Raw genomic sequence first — 26439 nt, 5'->3', positions numbered from 1 at the left:
CATTTCTCTATAGCACTTAATCATCTTTTAACATGCTGTAACATTTACTTGTATTTACAGCCTATTTTTCCTTATTGGAGTATCCACCCCCTAAGGGCAGTCATCTTTGTTTTGCTCTCCGACATACTCTAAGCACTAGAACAGTACTTGGCACATGATGTAAGATCAGCTGTAGAATGAACAAGTTTCAACTCTGAGACAAATATAAAGAAATAGTCAACCAGGTTTGATAAATATTAATTATGACAAAAATATGCATGATGTGCTCTTATTAACCAGGCTTTACCATACCAGATAAAATAAGCAGTTCAATGATTTCTGCATCTCCAAGATAGGCAGCAGCGTGCAGTGGAGTTCTCTTTTCATTGTCCTGTAAAAAGAGGAAAGGTGGAACATAACTTTTAATATAAAATTAATTTCAGTATACTTTAAGTGAAGAAAAACCATTAACTACCAACTTACTAGTTCCATAAGCTTAGTCTAAGTTAGCAAACCATTAACAGAATATTTCCTTGCTAGGAGAAGAAAGGCCTAAAAAAATATTTTGGCCTTAAAGGAATGGCTTTATTAAGTACAGCAAAAATAAAATCTAAGGTGACAGAGAAATAACTTCTTAGGCTTTCTTTGAATAAAGATGCCTATGCTGCTGATATACATGGGAAAATTTCCTTTACTTCATGCTGTTTTTCCCAATATACTTCCACAGTTTTACACAGTTTGGAATTGTTGACCTAACTAAATAAAACAAACCTTAACAAAAGGTTTGCCTATCAAAATGTTTCCACAGGTACCCCCAAATTTTCCTCTGGGGATTTGAAGTTATCCCTTAAAACAATCTTAAGGATTTCTTAAAATTCCTGCCAATTTTGTTTGTGGCTTTAAAATATATTCCTATCTTTGTAAATATAAAAAATACACAGTTTTCCATTTTGCACAGTGAAGAAAACCATCAACAAAACAAAAAGGCAGGATGGGGAACAAGATGGCGGAGGAGTAGGAGACCTGGATTTCGTCTGGTCTCAGGAATTCAGCTGGATAGGAATCAAACCATTCTGAACACCTATAAACTCAACAGGAGATCAAAGAAAAGAATAGCAGCAACTCTCTGAACAGAAAAGTGACCACTTTCTGGAAGGTAGGATGTGCGCAGAAGTGAATCCGAGGTGATATTTGGGAGGATAGACGGTGGGGGAGGGGGCCTCCATCAGCCACCTAGGGGCAAGTAATAGAGCCCCGGAGCACAAAATCGGAACTTTTAGAAGTCGGCTCTGCTGAGGGACGTGGCTCCTGTGCTAAGCTGGGGGTGGAACCCTCAAGGGACAGTGTGTTCTCAGGACCTCGGGGTCACAGAAAGACCGGCGGTGCCTGAGAGCGGCAGAGCTCCCAGGTATCAGAGCGGGGAAGCTGGCTGCAGAGACGGAGGCAAGGTGCGGGCCCTCAGCTCAGGGTTGCCATAACCCGTGATCCACGGTACATGTGGACTACTGCTCCTTCAGCAGGGTCCCAACAAGCGGCAGATCCGGGGAGACTCCCCTTCCTCCCCGGGGAGAAGCGGCGCAGGAGCGCACCGCAGGGATGTGCTGGGTTTGGAAACTCCATACGGGATTGGGTGCCAGAGATAGAAACGCTCGGTCACAGGCCGGGTGAGCACGGAGTGCGGCCGGAGATGGGGGAGACGGGAGTGACGGCTTTTTTCTGGGGGCTCACTGAGGAGCAGGGCCCGAGTTCTCGGCTCCTCCGGGGGCAGAGATTGGGAGGCCATTTTCACTCTCCGCCTCCAAAGCTGTACGGAAAGCTCACAGGGAACAAAAGATCCGGAGAGCAAACCCGAGCAGATTACTTAGCCAGGAGGGGGCAAGGGTGGGGCAATTCCGCCTCCGGCAAAGACATTTGGGAACCAAGGCAACAGGCCCCTCCCCCAGAAGATCAGCGAGAAGAGCCAGCCAAGACCAAGTTTACCCATCAAAGAGAACGGCAGAACTCCAGTGCTAGGGGAATACTGCACATAGAATTCATGGCCTTTTTACCATGATTCTTTAGTCTTTCAAACAACTTATCTTATCAATTCCTTTTATAATTTTTTAAATAATTTTCATCTTTACAGTCATATTCCATCCCTTCATCGTATCAACCCTTATTTTTGTACATATATAAGTTTTTCTTTCTTTAAAATTTTGGGAGGCACTTTCTTATAACAGACCAAAATACACCCCAAATCTAGTGTGTGGCACTGATCTATGCACCAGCCCAATCATATTTGATCATATTCTGTTTTTTTTTCTTTTGTTTTGTTCTCTTTTTGTTTTTATCTTTTCTTTTCTTTTTTCTTTTCCTTTTCTTTTCCCCTGGCTTCAGGTCTTTTCTGATTTGTTCAGAGTATATTTTCTGGGGACGTTGTTACCCTGTTAGCATTTTGTTCTCTCATTCATCTGTTTTCCTCTGGACAAAATGACAAGACGGAAAAAAATCACCTCAACAAAGAGAACAAGAGGTAGTACCGACTGCCAGGGACCTACTCAATACGGACATTAATATGATGTCGGATCTAGAGTTCAGAATCATGATTTTAAAGATACTAGCTGGGCTTGAAAAAAGCATGGAAGTTATTAGAGAAACCCTTTCTGGAGAAATGAAAGAACTAAAATCTAACCAAGTCGAAATCAAAAAGGCTATCAGTGAGGTGCTGGGCGCCTGGGTGGCTCAGTTGGTTAAGCGACTGCCTTCGGCTCGGGTCATGATCCTGAAGTCCCTGGATCGAGTCCTGCATCGGGCTCCCTGCTCGGCAGGGAGTCTGCTTCTCCCTCTGACCCTCCCCCCTCTCATGTGTTCTCTCTCATTCTCTCTCTCTCAAATAAATAAATAAAATCTTTAAAAAAAAAATGGGGATGCTATTTGCTAGGATAAATGAGGCAGAAGAGAGAATCAGTGATATAGAAGACCAAATGATGGAAAATAAAGAAGCTGAGAAAAAGAGAGATAAACAACTACTGGATCAGAAAGGGGGAATTTGAGACATAAGTGATACCAGAAAGCAGAACAATATTAGAATAATTGGGATTGCAGAAGAAGAGGAAAGAGAGAGAGGGACAGAAGGCATATTGGAGCAAATTGTAGCAGACAACTTCCCTAATTTGGGGAAGGAAACAGGCATCAAAATCCAGGAAGCACAGAGAACCCCTCTCAAAATCAATAAAAATCGGTCAACACCCCAACATCTAATAGTAAAACTTATGAGTCTCAGAGACAAAGAGGAAACCCTGAAAGCAGCTCGGGAGAAGAGATCTGTAACCTACAATGGTAAAAATATTAGATTGGCAGCAGACCTTTCCACAGAGACCTGGCAGGCCAGAAAGCACTGGCATGATATATTCAGAGCACTAAATGAGAAAAATATACAGCCAAGAATACTATATCCAGCTAGGCTGTCACTGAAAATTGAAGGAGAGATAAAAAGCTTCCAGGACAAACAAAAACTAAAGGAATTTGCAAACACAAAACCAGCCCTACATGAAATATTGAAAGGGGTCCTCTAAGCAAAGAGAGAGCCTAAAAGTAACACAGGCCAGAAAGGAACACAGACAATATACAGTAACAGTCACCTTACAGGCAATACAATGGCACTAAATTCCTATCTTTCAATAGTTACCCTGAATGTGAATGGGCTAACTGCCCCAATCAAAAGACACAGGCTATCAGACTGGATTAAAAAACAAGACCCATCAATATGCTGTCTGCAAGAGACTCATTTTAGACCCAAAGACACCCCCAGATTGAAAGTGAGGGGGTGGAAAACCATTTACCATGCTAATGGACACCAAAAGAAAGGTGGGGTGGCAATCCTTATATCAGACAAATTAGATTTTAAACCAAAGACTGTAATAAGAGATGAGGAAGGACATTATATCCTACTTAAAGGGTCTATCCAACAAGAAGATCCAACAATTGTAAATATCTATGCCCCTAACATGGGAGCAGCCAATTATATAAGGCAATTAATAACAAAAGCAAAGAAACACATCGACAACAATACAATAATAGTGGGGGACTTTAACACCCCCCTCACTGAAATGGACAGATCGTCTAAGCAAAAGATCAACAAGGAAATAAAGACTTTAAATGACACACTGGACCAAATGGACTTCACAGACATATTCAGAACATTCCATCCCAAAGCAACGGAATACATATTCTTCTCTAGTCCCCATGGAACATTCTCCAGAATCGATCACATCCTAGGTCATAAATCAGGTCTCAACTGGTACCAAAAGATTGGGATCATTCCCTTCATATTTTCACACCACAATGCGTTGAAACTAGAACTCAATCACAAGAGAAAAGTTGGAAAGAACTCAAATACATGGAGGCTAAAGAGCATCCTACTGAAGAATGAATGGGTCAACCAGGAAATTAAAGAAGAATTAAAAAAAACTCATGGAAACCAATGAAAATGAAAACACAACTGTTCAAAATCTTTGGGATGCAGCAAAGGCAGTCCTGAGAGGAATGGATATAGCAATACAAGCCTTTCTCAAGAAACAAGAAAGGTCTCAAGTACACAACCTAACCCTACACCTAAAGGAGCTGGAGAAAGAACAGCAAATAAAGCCTAAACCCAGCAGGAGAAGAGAAATAATAAAGATCAGAACAGAAATCAATGAAATAGAAACTAAAAGAACAGTAGAACAGATCAACGAAACTAGGAGCTGGTTCTTTGAAAGAATTAACAAGATTGATAAACCCCTGGCCAGACTTATCAAAAAGAAAAGAGAAATGGCTCAAATCAACAAAATCATGAATGAAAGAGGAGAGATCACAACCAACACCAAAGAAATACAAACAATTATAAGAACATATTATGAGCAACTCTATGCCAGCATATTAGATAACTGAAAGAAATGGATGCATTCCTAGAGATGTATCAACTACCAAAACTGAACCAGGAAGAAATAGAAAACCTGAACAGACCTATAACCACTAAGGAAATTGAAGCAGTCATCAAAAATCTCCCAACATACAAAAGCCCAGGGCCAGATGGCTTCCCAGGGGAATTCTACCAAACATTTAAAGAAGAATTAATACCTAGTCTTCTGAAACTGTTCCAAAAAACAGAAATGGAAGGAAAACTTCCAAACTCATTTTATGAGGCCACCATTACCTTGATCCCCAAACCAGACAAAGACCCTATCAAAAAGGAGAATTATAGACCAATATCCCTGATGAACATGGATGCAAAAATTCTCACCAAAATACTAGCCAATAGGATCCAACAGTACATTAAAAGGATTATTCACGACCAAGTGGGATTTATCCCTGGGCTGCAAGGTTGGTTCAACATCCACAAATCAATCAACGTGATATAATACATTAACAAAAGAAAGAACAAGAGTCATATGATCCTCTCAATAGATGCAGAAAAAGCATTTGACAAAGTACAGCATCCTTTCTTGATCAAAACTCTTCAGAGTATAGGGATAGAGGGTACATACCTCAATATCATAAAAGCCATCTATGAAAAACCCATAGCGAATCTCATTCTCAATGAGGAAAAACTGAGAGCTTTCCCCCTAAGGTCAGGAACACGGCAGGGATGTCCACTATCACCACTGCTATTCAACATAGTATTAGAAGTCCTAGCCACAGCAATCAGACAACAAAAAGAAATCAAAGGCATCCAAATCGGCAAAGAAGAAGTCAAACTCTCACTCTTTGCAGATGATAGGATACTTTATGTGGAAAACCCAAAAGACTCCACCCCAAAACTGCTAGAACTCATACAGGAATTCAGTAAAGTGGCAGGATATAAAATCAATGCACAGAAATCAGTGGCATGCCTATACACCAACAACAAGACAGAAGAGAAATTAAGGAGTCGATCCCATTTACAATTGCACCCAAAACCATAAGATACCTAGGAATAAATCTAACCAAAGAGGCAAAGGATCTGTACTTAGGAAACTACAGAATACTCATGAAAGAAAATTTAGGAAGACACAAAGAAATGGAAAAACGTTCCATGCTCATGGATTGGGAGGACAAATATTGTGAAGATGTCAATGCTACCTAGAGCAATGTACACATTCAATGCAATCCCCATCAAAGTACCATCCACTTTTTTCAAAGAAATGGAACAAATAATCCTAAAATTTGTATAACACCAGAAAAGACCCCGAATAGCCAGAGGCATGTTGAAAAAGAAAAGCAAAGCTGGCGGCATCACAATTCTGGACTTCCAGCTCTATTACAAAGCTGTCATCATCAAGACAGTATGGTACTGGCACAAAAACAGACACAGATCAGTGGAACAGAATAGAGAGTCCAGAAATCGACCCTCAACTCTATGGTCAACTCATCTTCAACAAAGCAGCAAAGATGCTTAACCGACTGAGCCACCCAGGTGCCCCAATTTAAAAAAATGCATACTCTTCCAAATCTTCAAGAAAAGAAGATACATCTAATGCAAGCCTTCATGTACCTCACCCCCTCAAACACCAATGATCTCCAGTTTGAGAAGCAAGATCTTGAGGTAGAGTCACATTCAGGGATTTTTAATTCATATTTACACCTCATTTAAAGTTGTAACAATGTTGTTTCTTTTTCTTTTTAAAAGATTTTATTTATTTGAGAGAGAGAGATAATGAGAGAGAGAGAGAGTAAAAGCCAGGGGAGAAGGAGAAGAAGTCTTCCCGCTGAGCAGGGAGCCTGACATCCCAGACCCTGGGGTCATGACCTGAGCCAACTGAACCACCCTGGCACCCGAAGAGTGCTGTTTCTGAGAAAGCCATTTATTTAGACTTATTTTGAAATTTACACCCAATTTTTTGGACAGAGGATTTGCGATAGATTGTTAATTATTTTCCATTATTTATTTTCCCCCTTTGTCCATAGTATTAAAGTTGTAGCTGGTAATTTACCCACGCAGTGAGCCATCTGCCTTTAAGTTTTGTTACTTAGTGTAGACCAGTGTGGTACGTGAGTTGGAAGTAAAGACACAACTTTCAGGTCATCCTCAACTTAAAAGACAGCCACCTTACTCTGGATTAATACTTTGCCACTTCCCACAGGCTGGAATGCAGATGTGAAACTGAGCCAGCTTTGATACAGAGGTAGGCCAATATCCTAGAAGACTGTCATGATCTTGAATGATCTTATAGAACAGAGTTGCTCCACAAACCTGGACCACTAACTCCTATACTACTAAGAGAAATAAATTTCTCATTTTTTAAAAATTTGTTGAGAGAGAGAGAGCATGCACACACAAGCAGAGGGAGAGCTGGGCAGAGGGAAATGCAGGCTCCCGGGTGAGCAAGGAGCCTGATGCGGTACTTGATCCCAAGACCATGACCTGAGCGGAAGGCAGATGCTTAACCGACTGAGCCACCCAGGCGTCCCTAAATTTCTCATTTAAACAGGTATTGTATTTTGGGGTCTTTTACCATATTAGAATATTATAGCTTTCAAGATTTAAGAAAATGAAGTTTATTTCACATCGTAAGAATTTTCTAGTTTGGCAATACCCCAATTACTCTAAGAAAGAATAGTTAGACAACTGAGAATAAATGAGGAAAAAAAGCTGCTAGTCAAAAGAGGGATTAATAAAATATGAATAGGCAATTCAAATAAGGTTTAACAGTAGCATATAAAGGTATTATAAAGATGTGTGTAACAAAATTATCACTCACTCTACACTGGCTTCTTTATATAATTTTAATGTATTTGTGATATTGTTTTTGTCTTTATAATAGTAACAGGTACTTCAGTAAAAGGAGGTTGGGAGAGTGACTATTAATGTTATCTAGTAAGCTAAGAGCCTTGTCTCTCTAACCACAATTAATTTCCACAAGAGCATGTTTTTTTATTCCAATATATACCCCAGCAAACAGAATGCTTTGCACAAAAATCACTGAATAGTTGTTGAAAAAGCTAACATAGAACCACCAAAATCTCAGGCTTTATTCAAAACTGAGTCCTGATTTAGTCATTTTAATAAAAGGATCCTTGGTTTAAGGCTTTTCAATGTTAATCATTAAGACAGCAAACTTCCGTAGAGTGTTTAAACTAATCAGACTTACTCAAATTGAGAAACATATCTATTACAAAGGATAAACCACACACACACAGTGCACATACAAAGTGAGTCATTTATGTGTGGGAGATGTCTGGAACTCTATGACTCAATGCCTTGAATACTATTCATGTATTTTATGACTCATGAGCATAGTTTTCCTCTCTACAAATCAAATTGAAGGGAAAAAGGAACACTTTGGTTAATTCTAAAAGAATTACCTATCATATTTTTCTTTACTACAATTAAATACTGAAAATTACACAATACAATACTTATTTAAAGTCTCTAGCAAAATTTATTAATATAAAAAAATGACTATCCCCTTGTATGTACTAATTCTATTTCAAGGAATCTTTTTTTTTTTTTTTTTTTAGATTTTATTTATTTTTTTGACAGAGACATAGCGAGAGCAGGAACACAAGCAGGGGGAGTGGGAGAGGGAGAAGCAGGTTTCACGCAGAGCAGGGAGCCCGATGTGGGACTCGATCCCAGGACCCTGGGATCATGACCTGAGCCGAAGGCAGACGCTTAACGACTGAGCCACCCAGGCGCCCAAGGAATCTTTTTAAGATAAAGATATTCTAATGTATATGCAAACAAAATAATTAAGTATATTTACTGATTATTGTAGGAAGGAAAATGATGGAAACAACTTAAATACCCGCCAAAGGGGAATGGTTAAAATTAAACAAGAAGTTCTTGGAGCGCCTGGGTGGCTCAGTTGTTAAGCGTCTGCCTTCAGCTCAGGTCATGATCCCAGGGTCCTGGGATTGAGCCCCACATCCGGCTCCCTGTTCCGCGGGAAGCCTGCTTCTCCCTCTCCCACTCCTCCCCTGCTTATGTTCCCTCTCTCGCTGTGTCTCTCTGTCATATAAATAAATAAAATCTTAAAAAAAAAAAAAGAAACAAGAAGTTCTTAACCAACCTTCATTTAACCAACTCACATGATTAATCAATATTCTGTCTCCTGAGTAAAACTAAAGGTGACTTGGCACACCATGTATCTGGACTATTAGGCTACCACTAGTAAACCCTTGAACTTTCGTTCCCACCACTGGGTGTCTATTTATCAAGGGTAGGGTATGTTTGTTACCACAACAGTTTGTGCAAATTGTACCTGCAATCATAACTATGTGATTTATTTCAATATTATTTAAACTGATAAAATAGGAATGAAAAAAGCAAATTGTTTTTATGATCACTAGGTTGAATACCACATGAAGACTCAGTAAAGGTAAGCCACCAAAAAAAGTGCTATTGAATTGGGTGTGGCTGAAAATTGAATCACTAAGGCAAACAGTAAACAAATGGAGATGTTTGATTCTTCAATGTCTAAATTCTCCCATCACTTAAAGAAACCCCACATCGGTTACAGATAATGCACTGGGGGTAGGGTCTGTACAAGGAAGGTAACAATGAACAATAGTGTCAACAAAAAAGCCTCGGCTCAATTACAAAACAAATGGCTGGCAAATACACATTGTTAGAGTAAAACGCTTAAAGATCACTTTTTATGGTTCCCTCTGTCAGACTGATTAACTTATTAATTACCAATTATAAAAGTTATTAGATGAGAGGACTTCTAGTTGTACATCCATAAAATTAAACACCATGTAAGGGTTCTACATCCAATCCCATTATGTGTGCTTTTTTCCTCCACACATCCAGGCAGTGCTCCAATACCAGCTGGTCTTACCATTCAACTCAATTCTTAAGGACTGAGCCACCCAGGCGCCCCTCAACTCAATTCTAACACGATCAACTAGGAGAGAGCATCAGATCCCACAGGCTATAGGTTCAGTCCTATAAAACTCTGCTTCCCCCCACTTCAAATGCCAATAACAAGTCCAGGTTGTGTACACCTGTACTTCTTCTAACCCAACAGCTATTAATCAGAGGTTCCCCTGGCTCCCTCCTTGCTACAGGGTTCACAGGGTTCAGGAAACCAGTTTTCTCACTGGATTACCAGTTTATCACAAGGATATTAGAAGATACGAATCAACAGCCAGATGTTAGAGAAACACAGAATGAGATGCTGAACAAAGAACTTCCAACCTAGTAACATCTGGGGTCCAGCACAGTGGTAAGTGTAAGTGTTTCTGGTTAACCAACCCAGAAGCTCTCCAAACTCCCTCCTTTGAGGTTTTTATGGAGGTTTCATTACATAGGCACGACAGATTAAACTGCCATCCACTGGCAACTGAGCTTAATCTCTAGCTCCTCCACTCCCCAGAGGTGATGGTACTGAGGGGAAAGGGGACTGAAAGTCCCCACCTTCTAACCACAAAATTGGCTCCACAGGCAACTAGCTCCCATTCTAAAAGTCACTTCATTAACATAAACTTTCACTGCTCTCTCACAGGAAATTCCAAGGGTTTTTAGGAGCTCAGCGCCAGAAATAGGATTATAAATCACAATATCACACTATGCTCCCAATTTAAAATAACAAGCAGACCTCGATGCTCCTTATCAATGGAAAAGTCTCTAAAGCAGTGTTAAATGAAAAAATGCAGGCTCAGAACAACTGTATGATAAAAGTAGTTATACATCCGCTTAGGCCTGAATATGCAAAAAATATCTTTGGAAGGATACTCAAGACACTAATACAGTGATTACCTCTGGGTGAACTGGTGGACTAGGGCTTAAAGTATGAGAAAGAGTTATTTTTCACTATTTGTGGCCTTTGGTATTGTTTGGAGTTATTAACCATGTACATGTTTCAAAAAGTAAAAGAAAAAAGAAAAAAAATAAAAATAACATCTAAACCAACTGAAAAGCTATTTATTAAAAATTCTAAAAATATTTTACCATGCTAGACATTTCACAAGTATCACGTACCCATTTCAAAAAGAAAATGTTTCTTAGATATTAAGTCAGTTTTTAAAGAAACTATTGCATCTCAATGTAGTACTAAAATAATCTCAACTAGAATTATTAAATACACACACCAGACTCAAACAAATGTTAGCTCATTTGATCATATAGTTTTGACCATTTGATCATAGTTTTTGAACTACACTTTTCTTACAGTTCTTATGTAAGTACTCAGAAAAGATACTTTGTGCATATGATTAGGACAACAAAAAATTAACTCCCCACCTTCCCCAAATAAAAACAAACAAAAAATAGCTATAACTTTTATAAGCAATTATCCTGAAAGAAGATGATATACATTAGATGAGTTAGGAAGATCAGTGATTGCTAACCACTTGGGGTTGGGCCACAGGCATATGCTGGGCTGGTACCTTACAGAAGAGCTACACAAGTGACTGGAACATGAAGGAGCTCTTTATGGTGATGCAACAGTTCTGTACCTTAAACATGTTGGTGGTTATACGAATCTACACATGTGACAAAATGTCATAAAATTATTCACAAGGACATTACCGCTACTACCACATCCAGTCCTCTTCCAAATTAGTGAATGCAAAAAACTTGGTGAAATCCAAAAGAAGTCTCCACTTTAATTAGTTGTATTGTGCCAATACCAGTTTCCTGATTTTGGTAATGTAGAGTATGATGTCACCATTTAAAGAATCTGGTTGATGGAAACAAAGCTTTCTGTACCATTTCTGCAATTTCTGGTGTATCTATAATTTCTTCAAAATAAAGTTTTTAAAAAAATATTCAGAAACATCCTGAATTATATTTTGATTTATATGTTGTGTTACAGTGAGCTCCAGAAGCAGTTTATGAAACATAGGCAAACAAGGTTGGTTGGATAACCTATGGGATGAGGCTGTGAGAAAAAAGGGAATCCATGGTGGAACCCAAGCACAGGCCAGGAAAAGGGTTAGATGCAAGGGAGGTACCTTAAGTAAAATCTGGGAACTAAAAGCTGCACTTGTATATTCTCAATATTTTGTGTAGAAGCTTTAATATAAAGCAGATTTCAGGATCAGGTTGGAATAAGAGGAAACTATACAAAGTAGGAAAACAGAAAAGTGAAAAGTTAGAAATGATAAAGCGAAAGAAAAGTGAAACAGAACATTTGTACAAGGAGAAATACTTAAGAGACTGGGAGAATTCATCCACTTATATGGATTCAACCACAACCTTCATAGCAAGGACTCAATTCTGTAATTCTTCCCTTGTCCGGGTACTGAAAGTGTTCATGTATATCAGCTGTAACTTAAGAATAATAATCCTAGCAATCACAACAGTTAACACTTACCTAGTGCTTACTTTATGCTAGGACTGCTCTAAGCCCTTTACCCTGCAGGGTTTAAGAACTGAATATGTTTCCTTATTTAACAGATAAATCAAAGCACAGAAAAGTTTAAGTAACTTATTAATCAAGATCATATGGCAGTGGCAGAATCAGTATTCAAGCATAGGCAGTTGGGCTCCAAGGTATGTGCTGTTTGTTAATTTACCATATAGCCTCTATTTGTAATGCTCCACTATCCATTTAACCACAGTCTGCTTAAAACTAATCATTCTCCTTCAAAACATTCTGTGGCCTGACTTCATTTTTCTTAGCAAGTTTTTATCATAATTTTCTTAGTAATTTTTTCCCTTTCTCTTTTATTTGTACTGCTATCAGACTGAAGCACCCATATTTAGTACTTGGATATTATCCTCCAACACTCAGTTTCCAGTCCACAGAGCTCAGCTGGACTTAACCTAGGCCCTATCAGATCCAAACTTGTCTTACCCCTTCATAAATAAGTTATGATGCCTGGTTGTTCTCAAAACTGCGCTCAAGGAAGGTCCATGGTGAACCTCAGCCTTGGGCTATGGTTTTATAGAGTGCTGGTGGATGTCTGTAGCTGCTTCAAATAAGAGAACTCTAGCTTACTTTGGTACAGAAGTGATACTTAGTTATTTGGAAAAATCCTTAGATTGTGTTTTTAGTTAACTTTATTTTTAAATTCACTACTACCCATCAACCTTATCCTCTCATCCTCAAAGCATATTAAAGATCCAAATGGTTTACCTGCTAGCAGATCAAACTTGGAAGGCAATTTCACATTCACCCAAACCATCAGTTACTCTGCTCAATCACCTTTAGTGGCTGTCATCACCACAAATCATCTCAGTTCTACCCCCATAACTTGATATTCAAAAGCCACTAACCTTTAGCTGGAACCACAACAGTTAATTTCTACTAACAGAATGAGTAATGGCACATTTTCATCTTTCACCTCTGTTCCCTTTGCCCAGAATGTCTTTCTCCTGCCCAAATCCCTTCTACTCTTCATGGCCCAGTTCAAGTTCTATCTCCTTCACCAAGTCTTCAGGACCATGTTAGTACACTCAGATCTCTCTATCCTGACATTATCATCTGTATCATACAGCTGGCATTTTGGTAACTGCTCAATTTTAGGTTTATGTCATGGCTTCATAATGAAGTAATTAATATCCAGAGAAAGCAAACTGTCTAATTTTGTGCCCATATGAGCACCTGGCTCAAAGTTGTATATCTCAGGCACTAGAGAGGTTTAAACAAAATAAAATGTTAATGAAGAAAACCTGCTATGAATCATGATATTCTAATGTGTTGGAGGTTGCAGACTTCTATAATTGATTTTGGGGTCCTAGAACAAAACACATTCTAGAACTGCCTCTAACAGACGGTTATCCGAATTCCTAGGTAACAGGTAACTCTCCATAAATGATTTAAAAATCAGTTCTAAGATGTATGCTATGATTCTTTCCCAAGAAATACTTTGAAAACCTCTATGGAACCTTAAAGTTTCAGATTATAAGATGAAAAATCATTAGTATTTAGCAGAGCAAAGTAACGAAGTAAAAAGTGTTTTAACTAAGTACATTAACTAATCTAGATCTCATATTGTCCTTAATAGTTACTATTAAATACATATATTAGAGGGGTGCCTGGGTGGCTCAGTCTGTTAAGTGTCTGCCTTCAGCTCAGGTCATGATCCTGGGGTCCTGGGATCAAGCCTCCCTGCTCGACAGGGAGCCTGCTTCTCCCTCTCCCTCTGCCACTCCCCCTGCTTGTGCTGTCTCGCTCTCTCTCTTGCTCTCTCTCTCAAATAAATAAATAAATAAATAAATAAATAAATAAATAAATAAATAAAATCTTAAAAAAGTAAATACATATATTAGGTACCACTACTGGGTGCAAGTGACAGAAATCTAAATTAAACCAGTTGGGCAAAATATATTTATTAAAAGGAGTGAAATACCTCATGGAATTGAGTACCAAACAATCACAATTTAGATAAGGAAGGGGATGGCTAGGCCACAAGGACAACTAGAATCAAGCACTTGAAACATTCAGGACCATCTTTTATCTCTGTTTTTCCATGCATCAGCTTCTTTTTTTTTTTTTTTTCCCATCTTTACCAACAACACTTTTCCTCATAGCAGGAAACAAAGCCATCCATCATAGATCCTGAGATTTACTCTTAGAACTTCAGCAGTCCAAAGAGAAGTCTTTTAATTCCAAAACCCTAAAACAGTATTCTGATTGACTCAATTTCGGTTAGATCCTCACTCATGTACCAACCAGGTAAGAACAGGTAGAAGAGTTATACTGTATGTACAAATACTGTATCAACATACTGTATCACAGTAACTATGTGGAATGGAAGACTTTCTCAGAAAATGAGGGCAACCCTACAGATCTTTATTTTGTAGTAGGCACTGCATAAAGCACTTGAAATAGCTGTTTTATTTTGAAAAACTATTGTATAGTTTAACTATTATTTTTAAAGATGAGGAAACTGCTTCCAAACTCATGCTCTTCATCAAAATGCTCTATTGACAACTTCAATTAAATGTAAGCAATCAGTTCAATCCCTATTCATTCAAAGCTAGACCAGTTGTGGCTTCTCTTGAGAATCTTGAGAGCAATAAAACTGCTGCAAGTAAACTGCTCAGCAATTTGGGCTGGAGGCTGAGTTTCCACACACCTTATTGAAGCTGAAATCTAGCTTAATACTTCTACACATAGTACAGAACTATCACTAGCCTATAAATGATGCACTTCTCTATTCCCTTTCTATAGTTGCAGAGAAAGGGAAAGGAATGGCTAAGGCATAATTAGGTAATAAAGCATGCTATCTTTCTTTCCATCCCTTTAGAAAAGCTGCAATAGCTAGAGATCTATGATTGTATATATTTAAATACTAGAGACATTGCATAAGTAGGTATGTCTAAACTCCTAGGCTTCTGAAAACATGTAGCAAGAATAATTCTACCAGATAACTCACCAATGAATACGTAACTTATAATCAGCTATATTTTAAATAATATAATTAGTTAATTCTGCTGGTTAAACTAAAAAACAAAAACATTTCATCTCAAATAATGTATCTTACACATGGCAAGGGATGCTTTATAAAACCTAATCTCTTCACTACAACAAATGCAATCCAAACTTTAAGAAGTCCAGAGCAATACAATGGATGCTCAATAAATATTTGCTGGCTTGAATGTATTGAACGCATGGACAAAATCCATAAAGACAGATAAAAATTAAAGTCACACAAGCACAATTCAAAATGTGAAGTAACTAGAAATGTTTAGTTTTTGAGAATAACAATCACTTTGGATGACAGTAGACAAAGAAATTTTACATGCCCCTCAAACATCTTTGTAAAAGAATACAGTAATGAATATATTCTAAGGAAGCTGGAGAAAGTGAGAGACAGGGAAGGGGGAAAGAGGCAGGAAGAGGGAGAAAAGTTATTCTCCTAATTCAATATGGTATTAATAAGACTTTTAAAGCAGCACTATCTTTCAGGATACAAAATTCATGTTTATAGTTAGTTCTTTAATTGTATCCTTTGTAGCTTTCAAGTGCAGAAGAGCACCAATTAAAATGGTTTAAAAAACATGGGGCGCCTGGGTGGCTAAGTTGGTTAAGCGACTGCCTCCGGCTCAGGTCATGATCCTGGAGTCCCTGGATCAAGTCCCGCATCGGGCTCCCTGCTCGGCAGGGAGTCTGCTTCTCCCTCTGACCTTCCCCCCTCTCATGTGCTCTCTCATTCTCTCAAATAAATAAATAAAATCTTAAAAAAAAAAAAAAGGTTTAAAAAACAAAAGACTTACTCTTACATAGGATGGGGACAAAGCTGGTTGATTTATTATCAACTCAAAGATATCTAGGTCTCTCAAAAATTCTACCTTTCTACTTTGCCAAGCACAACTATATAACCACAATGTATAGGCTCATCTCAAGTTAGTTCATCCCAAACAACAGCAAGCAGCAGGAAAGTGGCCATCTCTTCCTCTCACTCCTATTTTTTATATTTAAAAAAAATTTTTTTTTAGTTAAGACAATTGTTTTAAAGCAGTTTTAGTTCACAGCAAAATTGAGGGCAAAGCAGAGAGATTTCCAATATACTCCCTACCTCCATACAAGCATAGCCTGCCTTCACCATTATCAACAGTCCCTAACGGAGTGACACATTTGTTAAAAGTGATGAAGCTATACTGACACTATCATGATCATCCAAAGTCCAAAGTTTACCTTGAGTTTCACTCTTGGTGATGTAAATTCTATGGATTTGGACGAATATATAATGACATCTATCCATCATTATGGTATTAGAATATTTTCACTGCCCTAAAAATCCTGTGTTTCTTACTCATCTCCATCCCCCACCAACCCTTCATCTTTATACTAGTCTCCATAGTGTTGATTTTTCCATAACGTCATATAGTTGGAATCATAAAGAATGTAGCTTTTTCAGATGGCTTCTTTCACTTAGCAATATGCATTTAAGGTTTCTCTGTGTCTTTTTGTAGCTTGATAGTTCATTTCTTTTTAGTGTTAAATAATACTGTCTGGGTGTACCACAGTATGTTTATTCATCCACCCAGATATCTTGGTTGCTTCCAAGTTTTGGAAATTATGAATAAGATGGCTATATAAACATCTGTGTTCAGGTTTTTGACGGAGCTAAGTTTTCAATGCATTTGGATAAATATGACGGCTGGATTATAAGAGTATGTTTAGTTTTTTAACAAACTGCCAAACTGTTTGCCAGAATGGCTGTACCATTGTGCATTCCAACCAGCAATGAATGAGTTCCCTGCTTCTCTACATCCTGCACATGGTATTGTCAGTAGTCCCAATTTTGGCCATTCTATTCAATATGTAGTGGTATCTCCCTCTTGTTTAATTTGCATTTCCCCGATGACAGATGATGTGGAGCAGCTCGTCACATGCTTATTTATCTCTTTTTCTTCTTTAGATAAGTGTCTGTTAAGAACTTTGGCGCATTTAAAAAATCAGGCTGATTGTCTTATTTTTTAGTTTTAAGAGCCCTTTATTAGGATGATCTTTGCAAATATATTCTCCCATTCTGGGGCTTGTTTTCTCATTCTACTAACATTGTCTTTCCCAAAAGTTTTTTAATTTTAATGAAGCCCAGCTTATCAATTCTTTCATTGATTGGGCCTTTAGATACTGAGCTTTTCAGTATCTAAAAAGACACTGCCATACACAAGATCATCTAGGTTTTCTCTGATATTATGTGCCAAAAACTTTACAGTTTTGTATATAACATTTAGGTCTGTGATCCATTTTGACTTAAATTTCTGAATGGTGAAGTATTAATCTATTTAAATTCTTATTTAGAATATTAACATTATAGTACATATATTATTTAGATTATTAACCTAAATAGATTAATATTTTCTCATGTGGATATCCACTTGTTCCAGTACTATTTGTTTATATAGCTACTCCTGCCTTCTTTTGATGTTAGCATGGTATGTTTTCATCATCCATTTTTTACTCTGTTTCTTTTTATTTAAAATGGGTTTCCTGAAAGCAACATATAATTGGTTTTTTTTTTTTTGGATCCACTATGACAATCTCTGCCTTTTAACTGGTATATTTAGAGCATTATTGATACAACTGGGTTAATATCTACTATATTTGTTATAGTTTCCTGTTTGTTTCTCTCATTTTTTGTTCCTATTTTTATCTTCCACTCTTTTTCTGCCTTCTATGGTTTTAACTGAGCATACAAGTATGAATCCATCTTCTACTTCTAGCATATTGGTTATACTTTAAAAACATTTTTTCAATGGTTGCCCTAGAGTTTACAGTACAAATTTACAACTAATCCAAATCTATTTTCAAATATCACCATACCACTTAAAAAAAAAGTAGTGTAACTTTTTAATAACAAATTAATCCTAATTCCCCTTCCTCTCCCTTTTATCACTGCTTTCATCCGTTTCACTTACATAGAAGTACATATATGTGAAAGATATATATACACACACATACTATATATACATAAGATACATACATACATACACATATATATAAGCACACATAATAGAATACATTATTACTTTTTTTTTTAAAGATTTTATTTATTTATTTGACAGAGAGAGAGTGTGTGTGCACAAGTAGGGTGAGCTGCAGGCTCCCTGCTCAGCAGGGAGCCCCAGGCAGGATTTGATCCCAGGACCCTGGGATCATGACCTGAGCCGAAGGCAGATGCTTAACTGACTGAGCCACCCAGGCGCCCCTACACTGTTACTTTAAACAAGCTTTGTATTAGATCAATTAGAAATAAGAAAACTATTTTCATTTTACTCTGACATATTCCTTCTTCAATGCTCTTCCTTATGTAGATCTGAGTTTCTGATCTCTATTATTTTCCTTCCGTATAAGAACTTCTTTTAACATTTCTTACAAGGCAGGTCTACCAGTAACAAATTCTTTTGATTTTTATTTACTTGATAAAGTCTCTATTTTCCTTTACCGTTTTAAATATTTCCCTCCACTCTCTTATTTGCAGGTTTCTGAGAAGCTGACTATAATTTTTACCTTTGCTCCCCTATAGGTATTTTTTATCTTTGATTTTCTGCAGTTTACAAAATGATATACCTAAGTGTTTTTTATTGTTGTAGTTGTTGTTGTTTACATTTATCTTGCTTAGTGTTCTCTGAGCTTCCTGGATCTGTGGTTTAGTGTCTTGACATTAGTTGGAAAATTCTCAGTCATGACTGTTTCAAATGTTTCTTCTGTTCCTCTTTCTTCTCCTTTTGGCATTTCTATTACAAGTTTGTGCACCTTTTGTAGTTGTTCATAATTCTGTTCTGTTATTTTAAGTCTTTGTTCTCTTTGCTTTTTCAGTTTATGAGGATGCTATTGTTATATCCTCTAGCTCAGAGATTTTTCTTCAGCTATGTCCAGCCTATTAAGAAGTTTATCAAAAGCATTTTTAAAAATCTTTTACAGTGTTTTTTATCTCTAGTATTTCCTTTTGGTTCTTTCTTAGGATTTCCATCTCTCTTCAAATGTGCTTTTGCCTTTTGGTGTATCTCATAGTTTTTTCTTGATAACTAGATATGATGTATTGGATAAAAGGAACCACCGTAAATAGGTCTTTGGTAATTAATGTGTTGTGAAGTGTGAGGGGAGGGGCAGTGTTCTATGATTAGGTCTGTCTTTTAGTGAGCCTATGCCCCTGGTCTGCGAACTTCACAAGTGTTTCCCAGTCTACCCCCTCTTGCCCCCAGGTGGGAAAGAATGGCTAGAGGCAGCTGGAATTGGGTATTTGCCTTCCCCTGGGTTAGTCAGGCTCTGGTTAACTAGTCTGCAGGCCTTGTTAAGAAGAACAGAGTGGTATGACGTATTTCAAAATGGTTCCCTTTCCCCCCACCCCTGCTTGAGAACCCAGTCCAGCTCCTGGAGGTAAACCTTATAATATTCTGGTAGCCTGTGACAGGGTCCCCTAGTGTTTTTAACTCTCAGAGTTATCCATATTGAACCTCCAACAATTTGTCAACTAAAGTTCAGTTTTTCCTTCCCCAGCACTGATTCCTGGGCAGTTTCTGCTCATGAGTTACTGCTCTTCAAGCCTCAGCTTTCTGTGTTCATCTGTGACTCTCCAATCTTGGGAGCAGTGTTTGCCCTTGGGGTCCTCTCCCTCATGGACCCAGGAAGAGCTGTTAATTTTTCAGTCTGTTCAGTTTTGTACTTGTTAGGACAGAGTGGTGACTTCCAAGTTTCTTACATGTGGAACTGGAAGTCTTTGTGTCTATTTTTATTTTTTTGAAGACTTTATTTATTTATTTGAGGGGGGGAGACAGAAAGCACAAGCAGAGGGGCAGAAGTAAAGGGAGAAGCCCACTCCCCGCTGAGCAGGGAGCCCATGCAGCATGCAGGGCTTGATCCCAGGACCTTGAGATCATGACCTGAGTCAAAGGCAGATGCTTAATCAACTGAGTTACCCAGGCACCACCCTCCGCTCACCCTGTGTCTATTTTTAATCAGTGAGGAAACGGCCCAGAAGGCATTCATATAACTTCCTTTCACTTCTCAATGGCCAGTCTTGTGTTATGACACCACTGGAGGTAGGAAAGGGATCATTTTCCAGTGAGATGGGGGATAAAATGCCCAAACAAAACCTGAGTATTGTGCATTAGAAGAAGTTGGGGAATAAATGGACACTAAGTAGTCAAAGTTTCTGCCACTTTGTGATTTTTATATAGCCTCTGATGTAGTAACAGGGAAATATCAGATTAAGAAGGACACCCAGAGAAAATATTCAGATCAGTGTGTAACTACCCACTGAAATGAAAAAGGTAACAGAAGAAAAAGGAATCATTTAGCTGATTCTAAGATAAAATCTGCTGAAATATTCTTCCTTCCATCCAAAATTAATGTGAAATAACCCAGGCTTAAGTGATATAATTCATAAAGCAAATATAATACTTTACAGGATTGTCAAAGTAATACATTAGGGACAGAAACAGCCTTAGAGATCAAGTTCAATCACCTCATCTTACAAATGAGAAGAGAGTCTAGTTTGCTTAACTTATAGATCAAGGTCCCTGAGGACCTCTTCACTTCCTTACAGTTTAAATAAGTTAACAGCAACAGTGATGTAGCAATCATTCTTCACGTGCATGTGTTTATCTCTAAATATCCAGGCATATGTTAGGTTCTGGAAAAGAATATATCTTTAAAAATCATACCAGTAACAAGGGATTCCTCACCCTTCTATAACTGTAGAAGTATGGTCCCACTCTAGAAAATTTTTCCACAATGTGACAATCTTAATGTTATTTTTTACAGCTCTCTATTTTGGTTAGTTACAAGTAGGTGATACTTAAAAAGTACCAAGTCTGGGAAGAAGAGTGAGAAATTTTCATTTCTTAGGAAAGAATCACAGAAAACAGATGAACTATTATAAGACAAATCATTTGAGCATAAAAATATCACATTCTTGTCTACAAGACTATACAACTGAAAGATTTATACATTTAAACCAATTATTAAGTTTCAGTTTGGGATGCCTGGGTGGCTCAGGCAGTTAAGCGTCTGCCTTCGGCTCAGGTCATGATCCCAGGGTCCTGGGATTGAGTCCCACATCCGGTTCCTTGCTCAGTGGGGAGTCTGCTTCTCCCTCTGCCTCTCCCACTGCGTGTGCTCTCTCTGTCTCTCTCTCTCAAATGAATAAATAAAAAATCTTAAAAAAAAAAAAGTTCCAGTTTATGGCTAGTAAACAAGGAAGATACATCTAACAAATTAATTTCACTATTCATACTTCTTGATCAAGTTTTTGAAACTAAATCAATGCCTTGGAGTGATGGAACAATCCACTCCATTTATAAGCAAAGACCTGAACAAGGCTACCCAAACATACCCTCACTCAACTTTCAGGATTAATCTGCAGCACAAGGTAACATTTTATACAGTAACAACAACTTGAGAAAAAAAATCTAGATTGTCACAAATATATGCACAAATACTACCCGTAGCCATGATATCTGACTGTTAAGCATATATTCCAAATTAATAAAGGTGATCTGAATATGCAATACTAGAAAATTACAGATTTTATAGCCTTAAACCTTAACTTAGAGTAGAACTGAAAAATCAAATAAGTATCAGATTACACAGCTACTATCAAAGGGGAAAAAATCTTGAACTTGAAATATACCAATTATATCACCAGATTTACTAGAAAGATTTGATTTCATTCTAAAACTCTATGCACAAACCCCAATACAGTGGGCATATACAAACATGGCTATTTGTGTTTGGTAGATACCAGTGAAATCAATGTAAATATACAACACAGAGAAACCTATTTTGGGGGGACAGGGAACAAAATGATCCATCTTACTAAATCATAAAAATGTTTTAAAATCAAGCCTGTATGGTGACTTCTTATAATTTTATATGTTCTTTAAGTGATTTATATAATTTATATGCTGCTTTTTATTTAGCAGCTGAATTAAAAGCAGGTTTTGTTCCCCTTAGTTACCTATCAAACAGAGTTTTCAACACCTTTAAAAAACATTATCCTTTCATTCAGGAGGATCGTATGAAAATTTGTATTTAATACAATACCAACTGGGACAATATCAAAGGTTTTAACGTTTGTGTCACTGGAGTCCCAGAAGGAGAAGAGAAAGAAAGTGCTGTAGAAAAAAAATGTTTTGAAGAAATAATGGCTGGAAATTTCCCAAATTTGGTAAAAGACATAAATTTATAGATTCACGAAGTTTAGTGAGCCACAAGTAGGATAAACACAAAGAAAATCATGCCAAGACACACAATCAAATTGTTAAAACCCAGATAAAGAAAAAAATTGTTTTTCTTAGACTGCTTTAAGGACTAGTTACACATAAAAGAAAGATTAGAAAGACTGGATTTCTCATCAGAAACCATGGAGGCCAGAAGACTCAAAAACAAAACCCCCGTCAAAGGAGAATCCTGCATCACATGAAAACATCCTTTAGAAATGAAGGCAAGCTAAGAACATTCTCAGATGAAGGAAAACTAAAGAAAATTCATTTCCAGCAATCTTGGTCTAAAAAGAAATGCCAAAGGAAGTTCTTCAAGCTGAAGGGAAATGATACCAGAGGGAAACATAGACCTTTAAGTATGAAGGAAGCACAATTAATTGAAAGCAAAAATTCTTAATGTTTTCTGGGAAGGAGTTCAATGTATTACATGTATTACATGGCAACTCTAATATAAAGTGGGGAGAGTAGGGACTTTTGGTTTTTTAAAACTTGAAGTGGTACAGATCTTTTGCAACTCTTTGGTTATGTTTATTCCTAGGTATTTTACGGTTTTGGATACAATTGTAAATGGGATCAACTCCTTAACGTCTTTCTTTTGTCTCAATGTTAGTGTATAGAAATGCAACTGATTTCTGTGTATTGATTTTTTTATCCTGCCACTTTGCTGAAATCCTGTATAAGTTCTAGTAATTTTGGGGTAGAGTCTTTTGGGTTTTCCACAAAGAGTATCATGTCATCTGCAAAGAGTGAGAGTTTGACTTCTTCTTTGCTGATTTGGATGCCTTTTCTTTCTTTTTGTTGTCTGACTGCTGAGGCTAGGACTTCTAGTACTATGTTGAACAACAGTGGTGAGAGTGGACATCCTGGCCATGTTCCTGACCTTAGGGGATAAGCTCTCAGTTTTTCCTCATTGAGAATGATATTCGCTGTGGGCTTTTCATAGACGACTTTTATGATACTGAGGTAGGTTCCCTCTGCCCCTACACCATGAAGAATTTTAATCAAGACAGGATGTTGTACTTTGTCAAATGCTTTTTCTGCATCTATTGAGAGGATCATATGGTTCTTGTCTTTTCTTCTATTTAGGTAGTGTATCACATTGATTTATAGATGTTGAACCGCCCAGGGATATATCCCACTTCTTCATGGTGAATAATCCTTTTAATGTACTGCTGGATACTATTGGCTAGTATTTTGGTGAGAACTTTTGCATCCATGTTCATCAGGGATATTGGTCTGTAATTCTCCTTTTCGGGGGGGGGTCTTTGTCTGGTTTTGGGATCAAGGTAATGCTGGCCTTACTGAAAGATTTGGAAGTTCTCCTTCCATTTCTATTTTTTTGAAACAGCTTCAGAAGAATACGTATTAATTCTTTAAATGTTTGGTACTCAGAAAACTATAGAACACTCATGAAAGAAATTGAGGAAGACACAAAGAAATGGAAAAACATTCCCTGCTCATGGATTGGAAGAACAAGATTGTTAAAATGTCAAAGAGCAATCTACACATTCAGTGCAATCCCTATCAAAATACCATCCACTTTTTTCACAGAGCTGGAACAAGAGAAACAAAGGTAAAAATGAACTATTGGGACTTCAACAAGATAAAAAACTTTTGCACAGCAAAAGGAAACAGTCTACAAAACCAAGAGACAACCGACAGAATGGGAGAAGATATTTGCAAATGTCTTACCAGATAAAGGGCTAGTATCCAAAATCTATAAAGAACTTACTAAACTCAACACCCAAAAAACCCCAAATAATCCATTCAAGAAATGGGCAGAAGACATGAACAGACATTTCCCCAAAGACATCCAAATGGACAACAGACACATGAAAAAATGCTCAACATCACCTAGCATCAGGGAAATACAAACCAAAACCTCAATGAGATACCACCTCACACCAGTAAAAATAGCTACAATGAACAAGTCAGGAAACGACATATGTTGGCAAGGATGCGGAGAAAGGGGAACCCTCCTACACAATTGGTGGGAACACAAGCTGCTGCAGCCACTCTGAAAAACAGTATGAAGGTTCCTCAAAAAGTTGAAGATAGAGCTACCCTATGACCCAGCAATTGTACTATGGGTATTTACCCCAAAGATACAAATGCAGTGATCCAAAGGGGCACCTGCACCCCAATGTTTACAGCAGCAATGTCCACAATAGCCAAACTATGGAAAGAGCCCAGATGTCCACTGACAGATGAATGTATAAAGAAGATGTGGTGTGTGTACACACACACACACACACACACAATATTACGCAGCCATCAAAAAACTGAAATCTTGCCATTTGCACCGATGTGGATAGAACTAGAGGGTACTACGCTAAGGGAAATAAGTCAATCAGAGAAAGACAATTATCATATGATCTCACTGATATGTGGAATTTAAGAAACAAAACAGAGGGGACGCCTGGGTGGCTCAGTCGGTTAAGCATCTGCCTTCGGCTCAGGTCATGATCCCAGGGTCCTGGGATCAAGTCCCGCATCGGGCTCCCTGCTCCGCGGGGAGCCTGCTTCTCCCTCTGCCTCTGTCTCTCTCTGTCTCTCATGAATAAATAAATAAAATCTTTAAATAAAAAAAAAAAAACCCAGGTGGCTCATCGCTACCATATTAAAAAAAAAGAAACAAAACAGAGGATTGTAGGGGAAGAAAGGAAAAATAAAACAAGATGAAACCAGAGAGGGAGACAAACCATAAGAGACTCTTAATCATAGGAAACAAACTGAAGGTTGCTGGAGGGTAGGAGGAGGTGAAAGGATGGGGTAACTGGGTGATAGACATTAAGGAGGGCACATGATGTAATGAGCACTGGGTATACGACTGATGAATCATAGACCTGTACCTCTGAAACCAGTAATACATTATATTTTAATAAAAAATAAATAAGATGAAATGAAAAAGAAAAACTTGAAGTGGTAAAATATTAACTCTATGTAGACTGTGAAAATATATATATATTGTAATCCCTAGATCAACTATTAAAGAAAATAATAAAGAGATATGGTCAAAATGCCAATGAAGAACATAAAAATAGTTCTAAATAAATCCAAATAATCCAAAAGAAGGAAGGAAAGAGGGAAGAAGAACAAAACTTGGAAGGCACAAATAAAAACAGCAGACCTAAATCCAGCCAAAACAATAAATAAAATAAAAATGTAAAGATCTAAACACACCAATTAAAAGATTCAGATTGTCATTTTGGATATAAAAAGAATACCTAATTATACACTACCTATAAGAAATCATTTTAAATGTAATGATACAGATATGCTTAATGTTAACAAGATGTTAAAAGATATACCATATAAACAGTAATGTAAAGACAGCTAACATGGCTACATCAATAATATCACTTAGAATGCAGAATTAAAAAAAAATTACCAGAGACAAAGAAGGACATTACATAATGGTAAAAGGGTCAATTTATCTAAAAGACATCACAATCTTCACATAATATACAACTAATAACAGAGCTTCAAAGTATATGCAAGCAAAAATGGTAAAAATGCTGGGAGAGATAGGTAATCCACAATTATAGGAAACCTCACATGTCTCTCCCAATAATCAACACAACCAAGTAAATACATAAAATCAGCAAAGATATAGATGACCTGAACAACACTACCAACTAAGTCTAATTGATATTTATAGAACACTCTACCTAACAACAAAATAATATACTTTATTTTCAACTGCACTTGAAATACTCAGCAAGACAGACCAAATTCTAAGCCCAAAACCACACCTGAACATATTAAAATAAATTGAAAACATACAAGTATGTACTCTGGCCATAAAAGAATTAAACTAGAAATCAGTAACAGAAAGATGCTTGGAAACTCCCTAAGTATTTGGAAATCAAAGTTGATACTCTAATAGT

General features: G+C 37.5%; 1 protein-coding gene across 10 annotated transcripts in view; it reads right to left on the bottom strand.

Annotated features, from left to right (window-relative positions):
- ANKRD28 (ankyrin repeat domain 28) overlaps window positions 1-26439 on the bottom strand; it is a 200816-nt gene that overhangs the window by 77581 nt on the left and 96796 nt on the right. For all 10 annotated transcript variants that reach the window (XM_034994292.1, XM_034994258.1, XM_034994274.1 and 7 more), the window contains one exon: window positions 292-370. In XM_034994292.1, the coding sequence (XP_034850183.1) occupies window positions 292-370 (79 nt within the window). The remainder of the gene's footprint in view (window positions 1-291; window positions 371-26439) is intronic.

This window comes from Mirounga leonina, unplaced genomic scaffold (assembly GCF_011800145.1).
Source record: "Mirounga leonina isolate KUSES-001 unplaced genomic scaffold, KU_Mleo_1.0 Mir_115, whole genome shotgun sequence".
Taxonomy (NCBI): Eukaryota; Metazoa; Chordata; class Mammalia; order Carnivora; family Phocidae; genus Mirounga; species Mirounga leonina.
This window is presented reverse-complemented; position numbering and strand designations above follow the sequence as displayed.